Source organism: Cygnus olor, chromosome 6 (genome assembly GCF_009769625.2).
Source record: "Cygnus olor isolate bCygOlo1 chromosome 6, bCygOlo1.pri.v2, whole genome shotgun sequence".
In the NCBI taxonomy this organism is placed as follows: domain Eukaryota; kingdom Metazoa; phylum Chordata; class Aves; order Anseriformes; family Anatidae; genus Cygnus; species Cygnus olor.
The window spans coordinates 2,048,216-2,064,838 of NC_049174.1; the positions used below are offsets into that span (position 1 = coordinate 2,048,216).

General features: G+C 39.3%; 1 protein-coding gene across 11 annotated transcripts in view; it reads right to left on the reverse strand.

The window, feature by feature from the left end:
* SLC39A10 (solute carrier family 39 member 10) overlaps positions 1–16,623 on the reverse strand; it is an 89,548-nt gene that overhangs the window by 32,248 nt on the left and 40,677 nt on the right. Inside the window, exons 1-2 of one of the 11 annotated variants that reach the window (XM_040562698.1) lie at positions 8,447–8,984; positions 7,330–7,481 (exon numbers count right to left, since the gene is read on the reverse strand). The exons of 3 other annotated variants lie outside the window; for them this stretch is intronic. In XM_040562698.1, coding sequence (XP_040418632.1) covers positions 7,330–7,341 — 12 coding nt within the window. In that variant the 5' untranslated portion in view covers positions 7,342–7,481; positions 8,447–8,984. Of the gene's footprint in view, positions 1–7,329; positions 7,482–7,863; positions 8,221–8,446; positions 8,985–16,623 lie in introns of those variants that run through there. 7 more of the 11 variants (XM_040562707.1, XM_040562702.1, XM_040562704.1 and 4 more) reach the window with 7 other exon arrangements.

The window sequence follows — 16,623 nt, forward strand, 5'->3', positions numbered from 1 at the left end:
TGTAAACTGGACTCTACTTCTAAATTCAAAGGGTCGTTAGTAGGTTGTGACCTTTATTCCACAGGTTCAACTTCAGAAATATTTAAGGTTTGCAGAATGCAAGCGTAAGTTTCTAGAGCATGCTTTAGTATTCCATGGATAGTGGAGTCAGCAGTTTCTGGTAAAAATTTCCTCCCTCCTTCCCTTTCCTTTTGCTACTGTAATTGACAGTACATCATCACCCTCTTCCATAGTCTGCTGAGCACATCATAATCATATTACAAAGTAATTCACTTTGATCATATTAAAGCTATCCAAAGTAAACACAATATGGGATCATGGTTGAACATCTTTTCCACAAAATTAAGCCAATTAAAACTACTGTACTTCAAATTACATATTTAACTAATTAACAGACTACAAAACAGACTCAAAGAAGGAGACAGCTTAAACCACCAGGGTAAACCAACTGAAACCTATTGAAGTGATACACATCAGCAAATTAAAATTTACTGAAGAGCTTGCTAAGAGTCAGGACAGCTGCAGTACATCTACCTTTCCAAATATATTTTTACTTTCAACATCTAAAGTAGCTCAGTTAAAATATTAAACAAATAAACAGAGTATAACTCTGTGAACAGACAAACTTTTTATTCCATAGTTACCACAGCTAAGACACCTAACATCTGTGGGATCTGTTAACGAGCCTGAGGCTTTACTTTTCCTATTTCTAGAGGCACAACAGTTTCTTGTGAATCCTCTGATACTCATTACAGTCACTTAAGTTTTTATGGTATTTAGTCACAAGAATAACATGTCATCTCCCAGCAGGCCACCTCACTGCCAGGTTATGAAACTGAAATACTTTGATACATAGGCTGTTTGGCATTGAAACCTGCATTTGGCATCCAAATCTAGCTACAGCTATAGGACAGTTACAGATCAGAAAAATCTCCAGTAAATGGGAAAACCTCATAGCCTGATGTCCTGAATAATAAAGGTTGAAATACTTCTCTCCCCCCCATATTATCCTGTCTGATAAGCTAAATACACTGTTTATAAATTTCTGATTAAACTACCTGTATTTGCTAGTATCCAGCTTTAACTTTTTAAATGTTACATTTACATTATAAAAGTATGTTACTGGTAATAGAACTGTCAGGTAGAAAAGTTAAGAATCATGCTTTGCTTATTGTCAAGAAAAGTAGAAACAAAAAAAATTACATGCATAGACCAGAAAGCAGCAAAGCAACTGAGGTATCATTTCAGTATTTCACTATTACTCAGTCACTGCTTGGAACCACTACATGACATATTCGCTAAGATACAGCCAAAGATTTGGAAAAAAAACAACAACAAAAAACAACCAAACAAAAAAACACTTTTCATAGTTAAAACACGTTCATTTTAAGAACGATGTGCTCCTATCACTGTTTCCCACTGAGAATATCTAGTTTATAAAATGTAATTAATCCTTCGCCTCTTTCACGCTCATGTTCTGAATCTATAGTTAGCAATCAGCAATAAGAGTCAATTCCAGTAAATGAATTTGTATAAACTTTCAAAACTTCCCCCAAAGTGGCAATCCGTATTTTTCAATTTTACTACTGTTTTAATAATTCAACTGTGCTACGTTGTCTTATTCCAAAACACAGTTTTGATTTGTCCATAGTTCAATTAGCAACAACAAAAACATTTAACTATTAAATCCATACACTTTTTAAGGGAGTCTTGCCTTAAATTCTATCACTCAAACTATAAGATGCATTCTCAATGCATCAAATGCTAAAAAATACCATGATACACTCCTTCATTACACTATTGTAGCCAGCTAGCACTGACAAACTAGCAGTTTCTATGGAGAAGGAGACAAACTATGCTGTTCAAAGAGGGTAAAAGTATTTTTACATTGCCTAGCCTGTTTACTGCAGCTAATTTGAACCACAAAGTCTGATACAAACTAGAAGTAACAGTAATTTGCAGTTGTTGCATTCTTAGTAAAACATCTCATACTAATCCAATCTTTCAGGAGTTAGCATAAAGCTCTCACATGCTTCTCCCTACTACTGGCCATACCTAATTAGCAAAAGCCAGAATGAGATTTTTTTGCCCTAATACACTAAGAACAAACTTCTGCTAGGACTCTGCATGATGCAGATACATAAACTTACCCTACATACTTCACTCAATCTCTTACTTGTAGTACAAAGAAAATAATTGTGTAAAAGAGAGAAATTGCACACGAGGTAATTTAGGCCATTTTTCTTTGGTAACATGCAGATAGAACAGTACTCTAGAATATAAGAAGTTAGCTATGGGCACTTTAGACTAAAACGTTAAATTTTATACTTAGTTCCTGATACAGCTACTGCATCATACTGAAGTTAATGGAAATACATGCTACAAGGGTGTTGAGAACAACTGAACAACTCTAGCACTGTCAATACAGTACAACACCTCTGTCAGCCCATTGCCTCATACACAGTCCAGAACAAGAATGACTGGAAGTTTATGATGTTTATGCATCATAACAGGTATTACATAAATGGGGATTATTTTATTATTTTTAGCTTGAAAATGTAGCAATTCAAGGCTACTACATTATTTGGAGCACACTCAAGTACCAGATTTCTTAAGTTTTAATGTAAGCTAGTACAATTTGGAAATTCAATTTTAGGCCCAGATACTGTTTTCTATAGACAGACATTCAGGTCACCAGTAAAGTGCTTCTGAGATCTGCAAGCAGAAGTAGCCAGTAAGCATGGACAAAATGATACGGCTTGCAATTCATGGACTGAGAGCACTTATCAAAGTAGAGGAGCCTCATGAAAAGAGGTCTTTCTTTACAAGAATGGATTATAGAAATGAGACAGTGCCTTGAGAAGTAATATAACTATCCATTAAAACAGAGTACAATATTCCACTTAACAGTAAATAAGCTCTTCTGTACTGCTCTGTATGTGGGATGAATGAAGAAGTGCCTATAGTGGCACAGTAAGAATTAATAACGATCCATACCTGCTTGCTGTTACCCCTTATAGGAAACATTGGGTTGTGTTATTTTGCTATGTGAGATAAATCTAACTTTCTGTTGGATTAATGACCTATGGTTACTACTGTGAACAAATTCAGAATCACATCCTCGGATCTGGTGCTACTAAGTACCATTTACACTGCAAGTCAGTATTAACAAAGATGTAACTATTACTCCCCCAAAAAATCCACATCAAGAATCACATTGAGTGACATCCATTAGAGACTACTTTATAGAAGACTATGCATATTTTTCTTTTGTTTTGCTTTGATACTCCAACATAGGTATGACTGCATGCTGTTATCAACAGATTGGTCAGAAGAGGAACTATTTATAGAGATTCAATCATCAGCTGTAGATCAATCATCATTTTCAGTTACCCTTCAGAATTCAAAGCATTATTTTTTCCATTAATCATCATCATACTATGGTGATAAAATGCAGCTGTAACAAATGCACAAGGATCAGTTTATGAATGTGGTACAGGTCAACTAATCTTGAGACGTGTCTTCACATGTAATGCTATATGACAGCACCTATCTGGAACATGTTTTATTACAGCGGTCTTTTAATAGGAGCTGTGATTGGGAACTCTAAAGTAACCTACAGGCAGAAACACTGAAACCAAATTTGATGCACAAGGTCTCTGTTGAGCACTATATTTGTAATTTTATGCAAATCCTGCAATCTTTCATAGAACTTCCTTTGTATATGCTTACTCTGAGGAGTTTGTATCTTATGCAGGCATTTTATCTTACAAAAAGTCTAGCCACATGAATGCTTTTACAGGACTTCATTTGATTTATGAGTTTCAGACATGACCATAGTTTATTCACTAACTCCCATTATTACGCAGACTACCACAATTCTGCCCTGATTTAGCTACCTAATACCAATGACAAATTAAGTCTTTGTCACTCAAGCATTGAATCAAATGGATAAGGGTTATAATTTTCAGCACCTCTTCACAGTTCAGAACTTTATATCCTTCCCACTCACCTCTGGTTAACAGCCCACATATTATGCGTACTTGATATTACTGAGAAGATGGGACTGCCAACACACAAAAAATGGGATGGGGGCAGAACAGACACATTCCTTTAAAGTGAAAATAAAGTTTATCTTAGGAATGTTCTTCAAAAAACAACAACAAACCAAACTGGAGATTCATTTTAGTAATTTTCAAAACTGCCACAAATTTTGGCCAAAAAAAAAAAAAAGAGAGCAAATTGGTCTAAAGAAAATTGAACCTAGCCAGGTGATGTACAAGATCTATTTAGGAATACTTCTTACTCTGATCATTTTGTTCTCACAGAGTGATACTGACAGACATATATACCTACATTCATGATCTCTAAAAGACAATGCAGTGCAAGTTCTGTAACAGGTTCATCAGTTTTTGCAGCAGTCTAATTTTGCCTTAACAAAACCAGACGATTCTCTTCACTCTCATCCTACTGCTTTGGAAAGCATCAAGCTATAGAAAATGTGATAGCCAGATAAGAATGAAGCTGATAGGCCAGCAGCAGCTGAGATAGAAAAACGGCAGCAGCTGAGTCATTCCTCCTCTGCAGCAAGAGACAAGTCAGAAAATGGAAAGATGAGGCAGCACAATGTGATACCTAGAAGATGAAAACATTTCTGATGTAATGAAGTGTGTTCCCCAGCATGGGTACAACACCCTACACATAATTTCAACATCCCTTCTTCTCATAAGCTTTTCAGACAAACATCAGGAAACGATCATCTTCCCAGTCTTTCATGCTGGCTTCCAGCTCCGGGGCATTAAAACCTGTACAATGTGTGGATTATCACAAGAAGTAACAAAATACAAGTGACTTAAAACAATTATCTTTTTTGCCCCCTTTCTTCTTTACTCCTCAGACTGCTATTACACCAAGAAATGGAAAAGTGATACTGAAAGAGTAGCATATAGAACATTCTGAACAGCTAAACTAACGAGCGCATATCTTTCTTTCCCTTAAGAGATTCCAATGCAGGCAGGGCATTGCTTCCATCATTTTGATCAGTTTTTGAACATTAATTTTTGTTTATTATTATTATTAGCTTCACCTAATTGTCACATATTTCCTCATCACACATTACTAGGTATACTTTAAATAATATCTCAACTGCAATTTAAAAATGACCTAAAAAAGACCTAAATTCTTTCCACATCAGCAAGCCCTTATCAGCAAGCTAAAATTGCTAACTAGTCTTTATTTAAGATAACCTCAGAAGCCCACCCCCAGCTATGGATACTTTTTATATAATAAAATTATATTTAAAATGTTTGCCCTTTAAATTAAGTTTGACTTTTACAGAAAAGCAGGAAGTTATACTGATTTTCTTTAAATTAGAACTGAAATTGCTTCCCAAAAGGCATGAATTCTTAGTACTCTCTAGACTGCACGTAAAACTCAATTCTATGAAAAGCATCCATGTAGACAAAGACAAAACTGCAATTTGGCTTTCCCTCTTTGAAACTTTTAAGGACATTTTTAGGTGCGTTAAGGAAAACGTCAGGGTACATTCAACAGTTCTGAAACATGTTTTAAAATAACAAGTGTTCTGACAATCAATAGCTAAACTGTGAAGAAAATGAAATTAAGTTTCTTTGTTCTGCTATTATTTTCATTGCTCACACACACAGTTACGTCCACTCATCCCCTTATCTATACTGTAGTCTGTAAAGATGCCATGATCTTTAAGTTTCACCACAGTTAAGGAACAAATCTCAGCTTATAAGAAAACTTCCATGGAGCTTCACTTTCAAATGGTTTGTGTAATTCTGCTGTTTTAGTAATCCCATCTGATGAAAAAAATCCTGTTTCCAAAACTAGACCGATTTTATGAAGTGCCCCTTATATATTCAAATTAACTTCCATTTCTGTAAAAACTGTGACAAAGACAACAACAAACTCATTACAGCTGGCAACATTGTGATTAAATGACATTAACACTGGATGGTGAAAGCAAACACAATCAAAATACTTACAAATTTTCTTCCTACTTGGACCAGCTACTGCACTGCAGATAATGTGTTATGAATGTAAGTATCTAAATTAGAGTTGCTCGTCTTAGTGAAGACCTCAAAGAAAATCTATGCCAGGTTATATGTACCCATTTTGCCACACATGTACGTAAATCTTTTGTCCAAATCAAACTACACAAAGCTTGTATCTTACCAAGGTGTCCTACTAAAGATTCAAAAGGAACAGTTTATTAATATGTAGGGCTTAAGTACCATACACAATTAATATCCTCCTGCTGACTTTCCATGATATTATGTTAGAAGATACATATCGTTACAGTGTCACATAAATCTTAGTTTCAGATCACAGCATGACCAGGCACTGGAGTAAACAAAGGTAATCATAAGGATCCATGCTTTTTTGCATAGAATAAATTTTCTGGAACATTCCCCATTTGCCATGTTGCTTTACTAGATTTTTTTTTTTATGTAATAGGAGAAACAAACATACAACAGCTCATCTTGTGAATTTATTTGCACCGCTTTTTTATACTACAATTGTCTTCTCTGCACGTTTTCTGATTCCGTGTGAATACATACTCCAAACTAAGTACCTGGTTTTTCAGCCAGCCTGGAAAGCACAGAAAGATCTACATGAAAGCAAAGTATATCCAAAACAATTTGGTTTGTTTGAAAGAATAAAGTTTTTAGGTAGGCAGAATCTCCTTTCATGTTGCATATTTCAGATAGGCATTTGCGTACAATCTTTCCACATCCATCTTCTGTGGACACTAAGGTACATTTCCATACAGAACTGCCACCACTGATCTCTGCTCACTGATGTATACAGTTTATTCATGGCCTATATACAGAATCTATTCTCTTTTCTAAATAGACTGCATGGCTCCATACCTTTTTTCTCCAAAGTATAAAAGTGTCGGAAGTTTAAAAAGTGCTGCAGGACAACACCAATTTAAACATTTACTTTAGAACAAAAACCTAGTTAGGAAAGCTTCTGGTCATAATAGTTTCTTAAGTTCCTGGGAACCACAGAACTTTTTCGAATAATTTTCTTATATATACCAGAGTATAAGCCTAAGAAGTAAGCATTAATAAGCTTAACTCTTGCTTTGAAATTAGAGCAGTATGTCTCACCAATCCACACGGATTACTGACTCCACTACGCATTTAATTGAAAGCCCATTCTTAAGTAAATCCAAGTGTGTTCAAAATCTTAGTGTTCTCTTTTAAAATATTTGTTGTATTAGTACCCATTTTTTGTATTTTCTCTTTTAATGTCATCATATCAGTTACTACTATCTGAACACATACTAGAACATACCCGTTGGAACATTCCCCCGGAATTACTTCTGTTAATTAGACAATCGCTTCCACAATTTTGAAAACTAACCAGGCCTTCCACTGCGCATTTCTCAGTGCTGTATCAGGCTTCACCTATCACAGGCTCCCCCATTATTAGGTATGACATTCTCTCTTAACAGAAAAAAAAAATAAGAAAAAAAATTGTTACTTAGAAACATACAATGTTCAGTGCCAGAAACCAGAACGATTTCAACTCATAAAGTGCTTATATTTATATAAAAGTGTTTATATTTCTAACTCCAACTGTTTATACATCAGAGGCAAGAACCAGCAGATAAGGAAATCTCTACAGAAGGCAAAAAAGACAAAGATACCCGAAAATTTTAAAGAATGGTTTTATTCCAGAGCTTTAACATTAAGCACATATTTCCGAAGAAGGCAGTCTAAGCATTAGGAAGTGAGAAGACCGAATCGGTTCCTCCTCTCCCTGGCGATGGCCGTGTAGGCTACACTACAGCCAGCAGCAGCACCTCCTCACCCACCTAGCTCTTACCTTCGATTGTTTAGGGTTACACGCGGATTACATGGCGCCAGAGCCATTCCTGCCGTCGCTAGCGCTACTAGGCACTCTGGGGCTAAGGAGGCGCTACCAGCGCGGCCCGCTCACCATCCCGGGGGTCCGGCGGTCCCCGCGGGGAGCCCACACCTTGGGCACCCCTTTGTGCGCCGTGCCCTGTCCGCGGGGCAGGTACAGGGGCAGCACCTCACGCCTCCCCTCGGCCTCCACGTGGCGGGCAGGCACGGGGCGCTCCATGCCCCGCGGGGCCCGGCCGAGCTCCCCTGACGGAGCCGTCCCGACCCGCCGCGGGGGCTGCAGCGGGGCCCCACCGCCTCAGCGTGGGGGCTCCGGGCGCGGCTCTCCCCGGCCGCCCGGCGGGTCCCGGCGCCACGTCACGGGCCGGCCGCGCCGCCGAGCCCCCCGCATGCCGGCGGCGGAGCTGACCCCGCTGCTCCCGGCACCGGCTGCCGCCCGGCCGCCCCCCCACCGCCGGCGGCCCGGGGCCGGCCGCCACCCTCACCGCCGCGCCGGCCGCTTGTGGGGGAGGGAATGTAAACAAATGGGGTTTTATAGCTACCTCACTCGAGTGCCGTGTGCATCTCCCTCTCCGCTCGGTACCAAACCGCCACGGCGCCTCCTCCTCCTCCTCCTGCAGCTCCTGCCGCCGCCGCCACGCTATTCACCAACCGCCGCTACGCCAACCGGCCGCCCGCCACACTCGCCCCTACGCAGCGCACGGGCTGCGCTACGCGAGCGGACCCGCAGGGCGCTTCACCCAATGCGCGGCCATTTCGTCCCCTTCCCCCCGCCGCCTCTCTCCCCCCTCCTCTGCTCCACCGCCGGCTACGAAAATGGCGTAGCACTCCCCCCTCCCCGTCGCTCCGTTCCCCTCCCCGCAGCGCCTTGCGCTCATCACTCAAGCGGGTGGCGGCGCGGCCTGAGAGAACCGAGGGGCCGAGGGCCGGGGCCGGAACCGGAGCTTGAGGGAGCCCCGGGCTCGGGCAGTGCCGGCCGTGCTGCCCCACGCTGACGGCAGCTCGCCAGGCGGCCGCGGCGCCGGGCGAGTCCCCGGCCCGGAGCCTCGTGCCCCGGCGGCCTGAGAGGAGCGTGGCCGCCGCCCGGGCCGGGCCGGGCCTTCCCTCAGCGGTTGGCGGCGTGGGGCAGGCGGGTCTGTCTGTCCCGCAGGAGAGCTGTGCCCACGGAGCAGTCCTTGGCTTCTGCACCCAGGAACCTCTTCGAGAAGGAGATAGTACCCCTGAAGTCCTGTCAGGCTTCCTGATGAAATACAATGAGCACCTGCGTGTTTGGGTAGCAAACATGGCCCCTGTTGGAGAAGCAGCCCCTCATCACAACATACTTGGTCCGTTGACAAAGTGCTAGCAACTGGCAGAGTCCAAAAATACGTGTAATACCTGCGTAAATTAAAACCTTTACAGAACAGTGCCAGGGTTTAGCGGACATTTTGGATTGCAACATAGAACATACAGAAACCCTTCATATCAAATCCTGTTCTCAAGAAAACCAGCTTATTTTGTAATGACTATTTATAGAAGATATATACAAAGACTAAAGTGCTGTTGTAGGAACATCTTAAATATGTTTTAAGCCATTTCCTTTTTCTTTCTGAGAAATTTGCATAAAATCTCCACCACATTTTCCTCCAAAAATAACTGCTGCATAACAGGCTTCAGGCTGTAAGCAAACCTACACCCTGTTTTGTTCAGGAGGCACACATTTTTCTTACAGACTCTCAGGTTACTGAGTTGAACTAATCCTTTCTAAACTCATCCCTTTGTTAAACCCAATGTCTCACACCAGCGCTGCCCTAGGTTTGGCCTGGCAGAGCCAGAACCTAATCCTACCCACAGTCCTACCACAGTCCAAGTTTTACTCTGCAGTTATCCACACCGATGGCCTCCCAAAGTCATTATGTGAATTTCTGGTTGGTGACATATCCCTAGAATACAAAGGCTGTTTAAAATACTAAAAATACAAAGGATCAATAGTATTAGTTTAGAACCTAAGAGTTGGTATCTGTAAGACTCAGAACAAACAAATCCCATATAACCATAAAACTCAAGTTACACTGCAAAAACAAACAAAAAACAGAACAAACTTTTCCAGATAAGATAACTTCCAGATAAGATAACTTATGAATATTCATTATAATGCAGACAATGTAACAGATGAATGAAGAGAAAGAGGTAGGCTGATCAAACACTTATTGGCCTAAGACCGCAGCAGCTTTGTGCATTATGCTACACCAATCTTTCGGTATGAGGGGTTAAATCTTTACTGAACTTTCCCAATTACTCCTCTCCCCCCCATCACTTTCATGTCCCGATGACAGAATCTAATTTCAAATCTTCTCCGATATTTTTTTCATTTCTTAGTGTTTATTGGGGGCGGGGGGGGGGGGCTGGGAGGAGGGGAAATCTACATTTTCCCCCCTCATTTTCTTCAAAATGCCCTGGTTTGTTTTCAATTTTTTTCTTCTTCACAGCTCAGGTCAAAGTTTGGAGACCGTTAAAGTGATTACAAAGCTCTATACCAAAACAGCACATCAGATTATTTATATGTTGATTTGAATGATTTCTGCCTCAAAAGCAGTCCTTTCTCTCTCAGCATTTTTGTACAGGAAAAAAAATACAGACCTGATTCTGACATTAGTCATTAGATACAAGGTACACTGACCTTGCAGTTAGGTCACTTCTCCCTAGTCTTAACCATATATTTTAGTACACAAACTGCCTGTGCATGGATACTTAAAGGAAAGAAAGTATGAGTTTCTACATCTTAGCTTCACAAAGCAAGTACAAGAACTATTAAATCAGGCATTACTATGAGAAGCATGCCTCCTTGTAAAGCACATGGAACAACTTTCTGTGCTGCAGGGAAACTTGTACAAGACCTGGAAGCCAGCACTGCAGGAGTGCTTGTAGCTTTGGACAACAAATGTATGCAGCAGATCCAGATTATTTTTTCAGCATTTAAGCACTGAACAGAATATGTTGCTATACTTTTAGAACAGAACTTTTTTTTCCCTCCCTCTTCTCTTCTCACAGGACACTTTTTGAGTACCGCTGCATTGCCCATTGATTTGCAGGATGGAAATATATCCTGTCAAGTAACATCCGAGGGCTCGTGGTATAATGCTGCAAAAGCAGACTGGGGCTTCTAACAGCGCTCCTCTCAAGATGAGGTCCTGTCTGGAGACACATTTCCAGCTCCAGTGCTGGGACCTCTTTCCCTTTCCTGTATCCCATGGACCTGATGTGTTTGGTCATCAAAGCCCAGTTTAGGTCAGCTAACTGTGTTATCAGGGGAGATGATAAAGGAAGAAACAGAACATGATGTTCTGTTTTGGATACAAGATGCAGGCCTAAAGAGAAGTGCAAGGTTGGACAGAATTTGAGAGATCCCATACACTGATTTCCTGTTCTCCCTTTGTAAAACCCAACTCCATGTGGGGGATAGAAAGTATATACATATGCATATATGTACATAGGTTGTTTAGAAGCAAGTTTTTAGTCATTTTTAATTTTAAAAAGGAGAATTTAGGTTTTGCTTCCTCTTACATTCATATATCCTGTTCATAATTCTGCAGAAGGTTTCACTTCTTACATCCCAGTACTGCTTCTGTCTGTAAGCAAAAGGAAGAGTCTCGGACATATTCTTTGGAGATTAGGAATAATAACGAGGAGGAAAAAACCAAACCAAACCAAACAACAACAACAAAACTTTAACCAGGACAGATTTGCTTAGAAAGCTATTAGTTGAAGGTGTTGACACATCATCTACTAAGTGGGAACAAAACGTAACCATTTGTTACCAAAATTAAGTTTTATACCCCTAAAGCACAAGTCTCTGGCAAATTCAGCTTTTTCTTGACTGAAGAGCTCAACCTTATTTTATTGCTTTTAAAATATTGATGTCTCAAGAAAAGCCAAGATGGTGGCTTGAAAAAAATCAACTTCCTCCTTCGTTCAAAATCATCTCTAAGCTTGGTCCAAAGATTTATCAGAATTTATGGCAATTTGAGTGCTAGCATACCTGCTTTTGTGGTTTATCTATTTCCTTTCCTGTTCTTTAAACCACCGTTCTAGCTTTTGTTCTTGTTTTTCATTCATTCTGAGAGCCTGAATCAAAGTCAGAATGGCTTTTTTTTTTTTTTATTTGACGGTGACCTATAAATATTATTCATCTTGTTGAAGGAGTTTCATGGAGATAGCAAGTGGCAGAATTAATCTTGAGGAGGTAGCAAATGGCTAACAGGGCAAAGCCTACTTTCCAAACAGAGAGATTTTACCAAATTCCTTTGGAACTGAAGAGCTTTACTACAGGAGACTTTACTCAGAAGTATGCTAACAAGAACTGCTTAAGTGAAATATCAAGGAATCTTACAAAAGGCATTTTATTTCCTCATTACATAGTTTCCTAATCTGGATCTCAGAACATGACCTGTTGATAGTTGTCTCCTCTGCTTTGAGCTTATCAACATACTATATAACCCTACATGGTTAATTTTATTGCACAGATTTACCTGTACTTTCAATATTCAATACAGTTGTTTGACGTGCACTCATTTTCAGGCTATGAATTTGCGTACCGATGCAGGAAAAACTTTGCTTATGGCAAGGACATAAGCGAAGGTGTTCAAGCGTCCAGGTGAGCTTAAGTATCAGTACAAGCAAGTAGTGATTCTGTGATTAAAGCTCATGCTTGGAAATAGGCAGTGATGTCCTCTGGGGGATTTCTTGGCCTGTTTACATTGAATTTAAAGGCCAAGTTTATTTACTCCAAGGCAGTATATAAAAACAGCAGTTTTAGTAGAGACTATATGTGTCTTTTTTCAAATTCTTGCTCAAGAATTTGATCTTGTTTAAGCCTGTTTGGTGCACTTGTTTACTAAAGTTTTAATAGGTTTTATCTGTAGAAATTCCAATGATAATTCAAAGTAGGCCTGGTTGGTTTTTCACCAACCAAAAAGGACCATGGGAAAGTTTCTTTACTCATAATAAAGGACAAAAAGGGAAAATATATCTGAGCTTTGTTTTTGTTGTTGTTTTCCAAGGAACAATTCTTACCCTTCTTCCTTTACAACAACATATGCATACTCCCCCACATGGGCAGCATATATACATGTATAGACATATGCATAAAAACAAAAGTATTTGAAGCAAAAGTATTAACGTCAATGACTTTATGTAATTTTAAATATGGTACTAGTGTAAATATTGACAGGAAATTGGTTTAAAAAGAAGTCCATGATTATTATTATTTTTTTTAAATATGCCAAAACAAGATACAGATTTTAGGGAAGTTTGTTTTAGAAGTTTTTGAGTCAGACTCTTTGTGGGAAGGGTTAGGCTTTTTGTTTGTTTTTAAATACACACTGACATTTTTAGTGACAAAAATTAAAACCTTTTTCATTTGCTGTAGGTTACATTGGCTAAGGTTACATAAACATCAAAGGCCATACACAAAAGGGTGTGATGCTGCAGCAACAACTGAAGTATTTGTTCCACACAGCTTTTTTTTCCTGGAATATGGAAAGATACAAGTATGACTTGTAGACCTTTCATTCATTTTGGGAAGCTAGCAAATGCTACTATAGCTTATCCATAGGAAAACTCTTGGTGGGTGAACTTTGATTAAATCTCTGCTTTTGTTTTTTTGTTATTTCCTTTTAACACAATTTGCCAGTCCTACTATCTAAAGCAGCCAAAAGCCCTTTCATAGGATCCGAGACACACCAGATTTGCCAGTAGCAGGCATAGGAGAAGATTCAAAATGGAAGATATTAAAAGATGAAGACAGTATTTCATGGCCTTCCTCTCTGGCTGATTTGGGTTTATTTATTTTTCTCATTCCTTCCTGCCTTTTAAAGACACCTGTTGCTGTGGAATCTTTTCTGTAGCACTAGTTACAGAAATAAGTTTAGAGTTTATACCAAAGGATATGACCCAGACCGTCTACTGTATTGTATGATTTGTCACATGTGCAGTTTACACTGCTCTGTCACACCACTTCCTCTTCAGCCTTTCACTTCTTATAACACGTAAGCAGAACATAGGTTTTGGATTGACATATCTTATAGGATTGTGAGATATATTATTTTTTATTTTTTATTTTTTTAGGATAAGATAGTAAAAAAGGCATGATGAGAGGGGGAAAGGCCAGTCAGCTGCTTCCTTCAACACATGACTAGGCTGAGACTGCTGAGCACAAAGAACTTATGGTCACAACCACAGAAGAGCTCTGTATCAATAAATATGGGATATTCTCCACTGGAGCCATGCAGGGTTCAAAACATTAAACAAAGCTGTGTTAGCTGGCTGGGTGGAGTATGTTGAAAATTCCTCTAAAGGCTTGTATTTATGAAAGCAAACTGGATCAATTCCAGAACTGACCCACCTTGCTGAAAAGGAAATATTGACTTTAATGTAATCTCTTTACATGTTGAGGAACTTTACGCCCTCTTCTCAAATAGAATGGAAAAAAATTAGTGATACTGTCCCTGACATTATTTGAAAGAATCTATGAACAGGCAAGGAAAACAATGAAGGTCAGTATCTTTTAAGTCAGTCCCTGCCAATTTTTAATCTCTACTTGGATGATTGGCAGTCTTTATGTATAACCAAGACCTAGATGAGCAATAGAAACAGTTCTGCTAAAGCTGCATTTTAGTCAGAAGCTGGGGTGAAATTTACTTTTCTTTCACCTCTGTTACACATGAAAGTGGAAATGACAAATGTTAAACAAATGCAATTCCTCCATTATCAGTGGGTGGAATTGGGAAGCCAAGATATCCTTAAGTTACTGGCTACCAGTTTTGAATACCTCGGGAGAGGTTGATCGTCTGAAATTTCAATAGTGGAAAGGGGAGTCACTATGAGCTACTGTGGATATACTTCAGTAACTTAAGCTTGAATGGATGAGGGAGGATGCTGGATAGCCTCATCCCTTCTTTATCACAGATCCCAAGCCTCAAAGGGACATCCACAGAGAAGACAGGAGGCAAGAAGAAGCACTGTCAGGGAAAACAAACACCACAGATACTGCTTGCAGAAATAAAATTATGAAAGGGTTGTTTTTTATGCTTGTTTGTTTTCCTTTAAATCAACTGTACCAGTAGCAAAATCTAAAAAATCAACAGAATGAATCTCAAACTTAAAATTACTGATAGCTGGCTCACAGTCTAGAGAGCTCAGCTAACTCACAAAAGAGTTGGTTTAAGCTTAGCTGTGTTGGTCCTTCCATGCCTGATAACAAGGTATGTAGGAACTGGAGGGAGCAGCTGGATGGTGGCCCTCAGGGTCCTATCAGTATTAAAGGTACACCACCTCTCTTTGAAATGCTGTCATGTACTGAAGTTGGTTGTTCTTTTTTTACTTTTCCCCATAATTTACTTTATTATTATTATTATTAGTTCCACTGTATTCTACAATGAAGCATGTTAAAGACCCCTATTTCTTCAGGAAATAAAGAGATGCCAGAAGAATTATGAATGACATTAGGAAATGGCCTGATTCCCAAATCTTTAACTACAACCATTTGACAGTACGTCTAGGTGCTGCAGCTTTATTTTCATGCCTGAAAATGCTTCGCGCAGTTGGATGATAATTACAGTTTTAATGACACAAGTAGGAGTGTGAACTTAAGCATAAACAGCTATGGAGAAGAAAGCAAACTTCAGCTGATACACACACTGATGAAGCACAGGCTCACACACAACATGGTCTAAATGACAAGAAATGTGAAAATCTGAGATGAATACTAGTGAAATTACCCGGAGGGACAGGTCATGTGAATGCACACAACTAGAAGCCGCGAGGAGATGCAGAGAAATGGGGAGGCCCTGCTTCACTGCTATTTTTCAGCTGTGTATGACTTTGCAATTTCACATGATGACTTATATAAAACAGAAGCAACTCCACTGAGATAGAGCTATAGCAGCGGCAGCAGGACGGAGTAATCATTATGAATACACCCCGTTATCTTTTAGAAATGGAAGAGAGGTTGGAACCAGTAAACAAGTAGAGAGAAATTTGTACAATGGCTGGGTTGGCTAGCAGTAATTACTGAGATAACTAGCAGACTGTCAATCTCAGAGGAAGCAAAACAGCCTGAAACAAGTTTGATGCCAGTTTTGACATAATTGAAATAAATAAATGTTATGCTCAAAAATTCTTGATTTCACTCAGACTATTTACATCTTTCCACCTCTCACAGATAACCTTCTTTTCTATTATCCCTTACATTCCACTTTATAACTATATCTATTTTTTGAAAATTCATTCCCATAAACACAATGGGAAACTCAGATGAGCCTCCATGATACCTCTAATGAAATTATTGTGGACTTCCCCAAGGAAAAAAATACAAGATCGAGTTCTTGCCTTCAGTTGGTAAAGCAGTACATTCCAAGGTTATTTAAAACTAAATGGTAAACAGCCAAAAGCTGTTCTTTATAACAAGTAAGTTGTAAAGTATAGTTAAGTAAAACTCTTAACGGTGTAATTTCATTTACATTTTCAGAATCACTTTTCTATTAAAGGTTATATACATGAGACAAATCCGCTGGATTAACTGCAAATAAAATTTAAAGTTTGAAAGCCATTAATCTATCAAATTTCCAGTTCACTAAAATCCTAAGAATTAGTTTCTGAAGCACAACATAGTATCCTTTGGCAAATCAATGTATAATGAAAAGAAGGAGCTTCAAGACACTTTCATAAAACTAAACAGAAG